The following is a 10,842-nucleotide window of genomic DNA, read 5'->3' as shown; positions in this document are numbered from 1 at the left end:
TATTAGAACCAAGGTGTCTGAGCCGCCTGCTACCTTAGAATATATGCCTGCTACCAGCCTCGTCACACACATTTTACAATCCTGTGGGTTTGTTAAATATTACAGTCTGGGGTTTGTTGAAATCAAACAATAGCCTGAAGACTTGTGGTGAAATGGACATACTTAAGGCTGAGATCGCGAGGAAGAGAAAACTCATCGAAGATAGAGAGCTTGACGATAAAAATAAATACTTCAAAAGGGCTGACTTGGCACGCAAAGAGGAAGAGGATTATTACAAAAGATGTGGATCTAAGACTGATAAGGAGGAGGAAAATGAGCCATCCACCACATCTAATCCAGGGTTGGAGTTGGAGTTTACAGAAGAGAAGTTGCCTATGACATTGTCACGGCAGGAGGTAATCCGACGGCTGAGGGAGAGAAGGGAGCCTGTCCGTTTTTTGAGTGGTGTAAACCACTCCTACAACTGGCTTTTGTGTGCAGAAAAAAATGAGCATGGTTGCTATGTTCAAAATAATTTCTGACGTAATTAAATCACACCCGGGTGAACTGGATGACCGTAGCAACCGTGGTCATTTTCTCTGCACAAAAAAAGCCAGTTGTGAAATCACATCCAGGTGTGATTTCATTACGTCAGATCAGAGCTGATCAGGCTATATAATACCTTACCTTATATAATACCTCACATCGGACAAAAACTCCAGCTGAATCAACTTCATGGTCACAAATCATCACATCAGAAGACGAGTCTACCTAGCCAAAGATCTTTAACGTCAGACATTACGTCAGACCACAGCTGATCATGCTATATAAAACCTTACACCACTCAGTTCACACGGGTGTGATTTTTTGGAGAATCAGACTACGATGCCTTCCAAAGATTACGGAAGATTGAGATTCTGGCCCCAGAAGTTAACAAGGGATTGAGGAACGACCTGAAGGCAGCCATGGACAAGATTGACCTGCAGTACCTGAATGAGATTGTGGGGGGAACAGAGCCAGGACAAATAGACACACAGTTTGACCTTAAAGTTCATGAGGAGAATACGACCATAGAAGAACTGGAGGCTATTGGAAAAACCTGCCTGGGCACAGGAGATGACAATCGTGACCAGGATATCATTTACAAAGTGTTGAGGTTTCTCCTGGGTGTTTGGGCCAAAGACCTGAACAGCCGAGAGGACCATGTGAAGCGCAGTGTTCAGGGCAAGCTGCAGAGTGCCACTCACTCACAAACGGAGACCTATCTCAAACCCCTCTTCAGGAAGCTGAGAAAGAAGAGTTTACCAGCTGACATCAAAGAGTCGATCACGGATATCATCAAATTCATGTTGGAAAGAGAATATGTCAAGGCAAATGATGCATATCTGCAGATGGCCATCGGTAATGCTCCTTGGCCCATCGGTGTAACCATGGTGGGTATCCATGCTCGTACAGGCAGAGAGAAGATCTTTTCCAAACACGTGGCACATGTCCTGAACGATGAGACACAGAGAAAGTACATTCAGGGAATGAAGAGACTAATGACCATTTGCCAGAAACACTTCACAACTGACCCATCAAAGTGTGTGGAGTACAATGCCCTATAATTTCACTCCATGTAAATGGAATAAGAAGGATTCTTATTCCATTTTTCAAAAGGGTAGTGATGACTGTTCCAGTGTGTCAGGGTGAACACATTCTATCAGTACATTATCACAATAATAGAATAGAACCTCTGTCAAAGTTACTTTTGATGGTTGCGGCCTGGCTCTGGTCCATGGCCTTACTGCTGTGGTGGGGCTCTGCTGCTTTCGCTTTTGGATCTCGCATGGAACTGAGACCAGCCTCTCCTCTTTGGTGGAAATCTCGGGAACGTTTGACCTGCTCGCCGGTGCAGGGGCGGGTTGTGTCGTTGGGGGGCCTGCTTTCCTTGGTGGGCGCGCTCTGGGCCCCCCACCGCACGTGTGGGCGGTGCTTTTTGGCCAGAAAGGGATTTCTTTTCACCGGAGGAAAAATATTATCTGAGGCAATTCTCTGGGCAATATCGGTAGAGGGTGCATTGGAGTAACTAAAAGTATTTTCTTTCCGGTGGAAACAGGGTCCCTTTTTGGCCGGGGGGGTGCCGTTTGTGCGTGTGGTGGGGGGCTCGGAGTGCTCCCGCTGGGGGGGGGGTGGGCTTTCTGGTGACGCGGCCCGCCTTTGTTTTGGTGAGTGGTGTTGTGTAAAAACGTTTTTTTTTTATTTGCGTTGAGGAGGAGAGTTGAGTTCCATGTGGGATTTGGGGGCGAAAGTGGCAGAGCCTTACTGCAGGGCAGATTCATAGAAGCGGCGGGGCTATGGACCAGAGATAGTTGCAGCCATGTATATTGCATGTGTCATACAATGTGTCTAAACTGGTTTCACACGAGGGCAGGACTTTTGTGACTAAGAAAGCATGACCCAGTATATTAAATAACGTGTTATTCCCCGTTGGAAGTTGTTCTTTGTCCTTGAACTTGCCAGAACATCCTGCAACCTGCTTTTGGTTACCCATTTTTACTGAGTTGTTATGATGCAGGGAGAATTTTCCTTTTGTTACAGGAAAATGTTGTGCATGACCCTTTTAGAAAGATTGAATATCTCAAGGAAGATGTCCTTGGCTGAAGTTGATTGTAAGTTTTATTACACCCAAGACTTCTGTTTGTGGAAATGTCAAAACAAATATGTCAATCGTGTCTTTGAGTTTTCATTTCAATAATAAAGTTTTACAACAGCAAAAAAAAAAACAAGGTGTCTGGCTTTACAACCCAGATACATTGTAGGCTATGGCTTTACCAAGACCACCATTCCAATTAGCTCCATTAAACATCCCGGTTTAAGTTCGAATCGGACCACCAATAAAGCTATGTTTCTCAATGTTGGGTCTGGGGACCACCAGAGGCCAAATGCCCCCTTTTGGGTCTGTACAAATGGAACCAAATACATTCTGACGATTGCGCTGTAGATGGGGGGGGGGGGGGGGGGGGGGATCCCAGAGATAAATGGAGGATCTGTGGCCTAATCTCGCATAATAAAAATCACGCCCGTGTGAAGTGAGGGGCGATCATCCGACATCATCATACATCATCTCATTCCGGCCAATCAGAATTTGCGTCCTCACCATCGTCTTCAATGTCTGTGTTTACACGAACACTCAATATTGTCCATTCATTGTCAATGGGATTTAATGTTTGTGTTGGGACAATTTGGACAAAGTTTGTGCATGTACACCAAAAGCTGGACATAGGAGGGGCAATAATAATTTTAGTAATTGTGTCCTCAAAATTTGAGGACGGAATTGGCGCCCTTTTATGCCCCTGTATGTCTAATAATAATCAAACTAGTAGTACTGTCTGTAATTGGCTGGAAGGTGCATGTTTCATTCTGCGCTGCTGAGAGAGAAGGGGGAGGGAATAATAATAATAACTAGAACTGCACTCTGTCGAGTGCCTACTTGCGTGTTGCACACAAGTAGGCCATAAATGGTCTACTAGTGCGCAAGCAGAGCGCGCAGGTACTGTAGACCGTTACAAACTCTCAAATCTCAGCCTCTCTGTAAAACATTGAAATTAAATACTGAAGTCGGGTTATAACTGGCTGTCAATGGTGACGTCATTACGATGTATTACATGTATGTTGAAAGTACTATACTGTGGTCGGCTGGCTTTTTTATGCATATGCTCAGAGGTATATATACTGATGTTGATGGTGACGTAATTAAGATATGTATCAATGCCGGGTTATAACTGGCTTTTGATGGTGACGTAATTAAGATATGTATCAATGCCGGGTTATAACTGGCTTTTGATGGTGACGTAATACAGATAGGTTTCAGATTACATACATGTATACATACATACATACATTACCTTTAATTCATCCCGACACTGAAACATATCCTATAATTACATCACCATCGACAGCCAGTTATAACCCGACATTGAAACATATCTTAATTACGTCACCATCAACATCATCATACCTCCAAGTATATGCACATTCGTAATACGTAATAAGTAATAATAAATATAGCTGCAAGCAGGTATAAGACAGGGTCATGCCCAAAAAGAAAAAAGCTATACGCAATATACAAAATCACACCTGTGTGAAGTGAGGGCCGCAATATATATTACGTAATTATCAGACAAAACAAACATGGACAAAACAAACATTAAACTCTGTCCATGTCAATGGCGTTTTTAATGTTTGTCTAAGGAAAAACAAACATTAAACCTGTATATAGGAGGGGCTACAGCGCCCCTCAACAATGAGCTATATAAACGTTGATGACTGAAAGTAATAAATAAACATCACACTTGTGTGAAGTGAGGGGCGCTCTTATCATCATACATCATCGGTAGCGGGGGGAGAATGACGATTATAAAAACATTTCGCCTCTGCTGAAGAGGTTGTCTGTCAACGCTGTAGTCCCATAACCAGAGTCAGACTACATTGGCATGTATGGAAATGTAATGTCTGTGACCTCACGTGGCCAAAAACAGGCCGAAAAATGGATCGAGCAAATCATAAAAAATAAATGAATCTGGAGATCTAAAGGTCAGAGGTCTTTTGACGAATGAGTGTGAGCCTCGGTTCCTGATGGATCCCCTTCCTCACGGCCCTCTACCATATCGTGGAAACCGAACTGCCCAAACTGCTAAAACGGCATATTTTTTTTACGATAACAAAAGGGGTCCACGCCCTTTGGGCTTGACCCTTAATAATCGCTCCGATTTATATACAGTAGCTCAAAATCGCTTTACATAAAGAAAAGGAAGGAAACAACTTTATTGACATGAGATGCTCACTGTTCAAAAATAATGACGTAACAGTTGAAGGACTTAGTACAGGAGGGTGAAGGTGCACTGCAGGCCATGGAATATTCAGAATGAGGATATAAAAAACAAAATAGGAAGTTGCAAAAGGAGAAGTTGTAAAAGACAGAGAATTTGGCAAAAGAGGATGTAAAAAGAAGAATCAAAGGAGGTGAAAACGGCAAAGGAAGATGCACCAGTGTTGGAAGCAGCAAGACAAGAGGAAGAAGACACCCAATACATGAATGTTTTTCAAAAGGGAAAGGATGGAAAGCAACATGTGAAGGACTTAATACAATACAGAGGAGGTAGACACATATAGGCTATACATACATAAAAGCAAGCGCTCAACTATCTTTCCCTAGACTAATGTGTAACAACCGCCCTTTGTGCATTAAGGCAAATCATTAACTAAGGAAAAAATAAGCGGGATCGTATATTATAATCTGAATATTTATATAGAGTAGCCAACAAAAAATGATGAATTCAATGTGAAGGTATATTTTGTCTGTTACTGCAATGTAAAAGTCATCAGTGTTAGCTGGCTACGGTCAGTGCTGGGAGCTCCTGAGCTTCTGCTCAGGAGCCGCGGGAAGCTTTCTTTCATGTTGTACTTGTACTTCTGAAATAAATGGTCAACTCTGGGATCTCACTTCATCTCTCTGCCTGTTTCTCTTCGATCTGATGACTGCAGTTTGCTGCTTGCTTTGGAGTTCATTTTCTCTAGTTTAGTGAGTAAACTGGGTTAGTTGGGTGTGAAAATACACCTCAAAATAAACAGGCAAACGATGAAAAATGTTACATTTCTTTTCCTAAAAAAATAACATGTACAGGGAATATAGAGCAGGGTAACATCGTCACAAATGACTTGTTGTTATATAGGACAGTGGTTCCAAAACGTTTTCATGTGAAGGAACCCCAAATTAGCCGTGCGGACCCCCCATTTGAAGAGATATGCCCACAAGAGAAGATTTTTACGGCTCTAGCAGTGATTCTCAAGTCACCCGTTTAATTTCAAGGACCCCCAGTTTAACATCCATTAGTCTAAGGAACCCCATTTAATGGCATTGCTATCTCTGGGACACAAATTTATATTGTAAAATCAATGTTAATTTAACTCTGAGAGTGTACAAATGGAACCAAATGGACCACCAATAGAGCTATTTTATAGCACTGTTTCTCAATGTTGGGTCTGGGGATGGAGTTACAGACCCAGGTCCATTTGGTTCCTAACTATCATTTAGCTGGGGACCCCCTGGAACTCCCTCAAGAACACCTGGGGGTCCCCGGACCACACTTTGGGAACCACTGATATAGGGGAACCTTTTCTACATCTGCTGCACTGGCGCAGTGGCTCTGGTGAAAAAAATAGTGTAGGCCTACTTCTTTTACTTTTTTTATTTCCGGCAGTGTGGACGCCGCGAGGTGGTTTATTCACCTAGACCAGGGGCCAAATTAGAAAATATTAATTTAAATAGATTTCAATGTAATGATGTAAATACACTTGTTCCCCCCATGCCACATTTGGCCCGCGGGCCGCACTTTGGACACCCCTGACCTATAAGATCTTCCTATATCAGTATTGTGCAGGAACAACAAATGTTGTTTCTCTTCTCACTATGGCCAAATAAAGAATATAGTTTACTTCGATCGCTTACCTGAGTGAAACATTAGACTGATTACTATCTTTACTATCTCTATGCATTTTATGTAATTACCTTGTGTTTACCTTACTGTAAATCGCTCTGGGTTAAGAGCATTGATCTGCTAAGTGCTAAAATGCCTAAATTTAGGCAGCTGAATCCACTGAGTCAAAGAAATGGACAGATGTTTCCTCATTGTATTTATGATAGTAGGGGTTTTCAGTTATTCTGAATCTGAACAGCTGTTGTCCAGCTAACTGAGGGAGCCATGCATTGTTTTTCCAAGCCTAAATATTGAGCACACAGAGCAAGTCTGTAGTGCTTTTTCTAGTTTTATCCTCTTAGCAGATTTATTTTGTATTGACCTGTAGACCTACTTTCATTGAACTGTACCATTCTACAAACAGTTGTAGAATGGTACGCACGCACGCACGCACGCCACACACACACACACACACACACACACACACACACACACACACACACACACACACACACACACACACACACACACACACACACACACACACACACACACACACACACACACACACACACACACACACACACACACACACACACACACACCCTCTCTCAAACACACCCTCTCTCAAAGCCACTACCCAATCATGTCACGCGTCGTTCCGTCGTGTTCTGTGTTTGGCCACTGTAAATTGTGACGTCAAGACGCTTTCGTAACCCGTATGAAGCGGGAATTATCGTGGAGTCAGTGTGGACGGAGTGTTGGACGAGCCACGTTGAGGCAGCTGTGTCTGGATTTTATTTTTTGTTTTTTTAACAGCACAGGGTAAATAATTCCCTTTAATCGAAACATTACAGGCCTGGTTGCAGTGGTTGGTAGAATTTGTCTGGAGTTAAATTATTTCTTGCCTGCCATGCGTTACAATTTCCTTTTTCAGGGCAGTTTGTACTCCGTTCGTACGACGGTGTAGCATACAGAAAATAGCCGATAAAAGGTAGACAACTATAATTCCACAAAACCATTAATTGCGAGAGGCAACATTACCCGGCAGAACCTTACCAGGCTAATGATTTAACATGTTGTGGAAGTTCTTGCAAGCCATATTTGACTATATAGAAGTGTATATTTGTATGTCTCTAAATGTTATGATGAATTGAACAAGGTGGACCCTCTTGCAAACAAGTGTAATGCTTTATTGGGTCGTCCACACAGTTAACAGTTTTTTAAATAGAGTTGTGCTTGAAATGTACTGTAATTCTGCAAACTGTTAAAGTATTTCATTTCATTGTCAAAGTATTTGTATACTATGTGCAGTGACAATAAATTGAATCTAATCTAATCGAATCTAATACTTCAATCAATCAAAAACTATACTAAGTTCAAGGTTCAACTTTATTGTTACTGTGTACAGTCAGGTACACGAGTAATTGTTTTTGTTTGGCTTCCTTCAGACAATGCAGCAGCATCGATAGCATATCATTCAAAACAACAAAAAGCACAGCAAACAAAGGGAAAGAATAGAGAGTGCAAGAAAATAAAGTTAGGTAAACCTTACCTTTGTGAAGAGCTTTACCGTAGTTTAAGTTTAATGAGACCGGTCCTTAACTTATTATTACATATTACTTTGCATTTACACATCACTAATGCCTTAAGTCAAAGTTCAGAGTGAGCTGGTGTTGTTCGCTCCAACTTTGTGACATCAGTGTTCTCTGTTTTCTACCAGGGAGGGGAGGGGAGACCACAAACAATGTTAAACTCACCAACATTGTAGCTGTAGGGCAAGCTTGAATGATTCTTTCAATCTGCAAAGCGTTTGTTTCATAAAAATCCACCGTAGACATGAGGTCCATGCAGGTGATTATTGTTCAAGTGTTGGAGAGTTTGGAAGTGCTCGTCAAAGTCACTGACAGGCTCTGCGTACCACCTGTTTCGAATTTGCACATAATGCAAGAGGCAGAAGGTGACACGCCGTTAATGAAAACGAGCGCTTCCAAACTCCAACACTTAGTAAAAGAAATAACCACCTGCATGGGATTTGTTGACAGCGTAGCTCATAACATGTCTACGGTGGATTTTTATGAAACAAACGCTTTGCAGATTGAAAGAGGATCATTCATGCTTGCCCTACAGCTGCAATGTTGGTGAGTTTAACGTTGTTTAATACAAGCAGACCTTAAATTTCAATTTTATCAATGGGCTGTCAATGGAGGGTATTGCAACTCTAGATTCAACCCATTATAATAAAAGAAAACTAGTGTGGCAAATTGCAGCTAGACATACAGTAATTCAAATGTTAGTTGATCATTTACACAGCTTTACTTTCAGAAATGTAGAGCTGTTTCTAGCTTTACCGTCACTTACTGTCTTTCCAGCTGAGAAATAGCCATAAATGTGTGCCTTTTCAATACCCGTTCAAAATCTCTTTACAGTTCTGAATCTGCAGTCGGAGCTATGGCTACTAAAGAAATGTGGGAACAGATTGGAGAGGGGTTTGTTGGAGAATATTACAGACGATTCGACAAAAACGAATTAAGGCCGAGTCTTGGTGAATTATATGTAAGTATATCCATTGTCTACTCAACTTTTGCTAGTTTTGGATACACCTTATGTTATCAGTTGTTCTCAAACATTGCCATGTCAAGGACCCCCAAATTGATATTTGGGGGTCCTTGACATGGAAAATGTATGACCTGTATGTATGAATCGGTCCCTATTTTGGAAAATGCTGTAATTATGCAAAGTAACTAACTATAATTTCAAAGGTGAAGCCTGCCACTAGGTTGGTTGCATGATAGGATAGGTCTTCCACACACTTGTAGTAAATGTTCTCAAAACAAAATGACACGTTGAGATATCCACATTGTCAATTGTCTTTGTCATTATTATAATATTATTATTATGGGGCGGCAGTGGCTCAGGGGTAGAGTGGCCGGTAGAACAGCTAGATGGAAACCGTGAGGTTAGTGGTTACCACTGCAGTTCGATCCCGGGCTCCCTCAGACTTGGTGTCGAAGTGTTCTTGAGCAAGACGCTGAACCCCAAATTGCTCCCGATGTGCAGGTTGGTGCCTTGCATGGTTTCCTCCGCCATTGGTGTACTATGAATGTATGTGTGAATGTAATGCACAATCTATGTAAAGCACCTTGGATAAAGTCACTATATAATTGCACCATTTATTATTATTATTTATTGTATTCATTCTCTCTCAGGGTAATGACTCCTGCTTGACGTGGGAAGGAGAGGGCTTCCCAGGGAGGACTGCCATAGTTGGAAAACTAACCGTAAGTGTGACTTCTCTGGTCGGTTGGTGTTGGGGTTGCTCAGTATTCTGTTATGATTGGGATGGGATGTGACACATCAGTCTGCAATTGGACGATCGGTTACCGCTCTGTGGCCGAAGGGCTCTCTTTCGCATTTGCCCAGTGCGAGAGGAAGATATAACATTGTGTGTGCGAGCGCACGCGCTTCGGATGTTATCATCACCCCTTAGAGAACGTTCGTGATCAGCACCTTAGAAATACCCCCAGTATGTGATAATCACACATACTGGGAAACCCGGAAGTGAGACTATGGGAGCGTTTGCTTTTTGTGACCGTGATGGAGGTGCGCCGTCTCTGGTGGCCTTGAGGCGCCGTGCCGAGTGTTGCGACGGCCACCAGAGCCGACTCGGCGTCGTTCGAGTTACGTCCCGATAGGCAGAGAATAGTAAATATTAGTAGCCCCTAGTTTCCATGCCCCGACCACGTCTAGTGTCGTTGACCAGGCTAGGCACCACCCTGCATGCGTGCAGTCCGGGTGAACACAGCCAAACACCAGTATGCCAGTATGGCCATATATATATTCCAATGTCCTGATAACGGTTGATTTGGTATATTTAATGCAGTGATAACATATGAATCTGCTCGCTTGCGAGTGTGTGTGTGTGTGTGTGCGCACGCAGATTTGACAGATTCTGTTATTTCTTGCACTCACTTCCATATCTGACTTGATGGTTCTCCCTTTCATAGGGTTTGCCTTTTGGAGCCATTCAGCATGTTATCACATCGCAAGACCACCAACCCACGCCCGATAATTGCATCGTTTCCATGGTGACGGGACAGCTGAAGGTGAGCAGGGAACAGCTTGCTGTTGACATTGTTTCTGCGCACTTTAAAGCCCAAACCACACCAAAGGGTCGGGTCGGGACAAAATGTTTTTTACGGTCAACCACACCAATGCAACTCCATGAGTTGTATTGGTGTGTTTTACCTTTAAAAAAACGTTCAATTTCTTTATTCTATCAATTATTTATTTGGGGTTTCAACCATATACTACTAATATTGGATTCATTGCAAACCGACCACTAGGAGCGAGCCCAACTCGTTTGTTTTTGAAAATCTTATGCCCATACCTAACACCATGTCAA

The 10,842-nt window shown here is 42.5% G+C and overlaps 1 protein-coding gene and 2 long non-coding RNA genes across 3 annotated transcripts in view; all 3 read left to right on the top strand.

Moving 5' to 3' along the window:
* The window catches only part of LOC306938920, a 366,267-nt gene that overhangs the window by 321,930 nt on the left and 33,495 nt on the right, over window positions 1-10,842 (top strand). The gene's annotated exons all lie outside the window — the stretch shown is intronic.
* On the top strand, window positions 66-1,641 carry LOC306938526 (pre-mRNA-splicing factor 18-like). Its single transcript, XM_079522751.1, has 2 exons — window positions 66-444; window positions 853-1,641. Exons 1-2 carry the CDS (start codon window positions 153-155, stop codon window positions 1,584-1,586), a joined length of 1,026 nt encoding a protein of 341 aa, XP_079378877.1. The 5' UTR covers window positions 66-152; the 3' UTR covers window positions 1,587-1,641.
* LOC306938433 lies at window positions 7,143-9,718 on the top strand. The gene is made up of 3 exons (XR_013791724.1): window positions 7,143-7,262; window positions 8,867-8,993; window positions 9,647-9,718. It is a non-coding gene; the product is annotated as an uncharacterized lncRNA (long non-coding RNA).

This window comes from Electrona antarctica, assembly GCF_951216825.1.
Source record: "Electrona antarctica genome assembly, chromosome: 15".
NCBI lineage: Eukaryota > Metazoa > Chordata > Actinopteri > Myctophiformes > Myctophidae > Electrona > Electrona antarctica.
Note: the sequence above shows the minus strand (reverse complement) of the source record. Positions and strands in the feature narration are given on the sequence as shown.

Coding starts and splice junctions, on each gene's coding strand:
- LOC306938526 (XM_079522751.1), top strand. CDS start 153: ATGGACATACTTAAGGCTGAGATCGCGAGGAAGAGAAAACTCATCGAA. Junction 445..852: donor GCCTGTCCGTTTTTTGAGTG/GTGTAAACCACT, acceptor GATTTTTTGGAG/AATCAGACTACGATGCCTTC.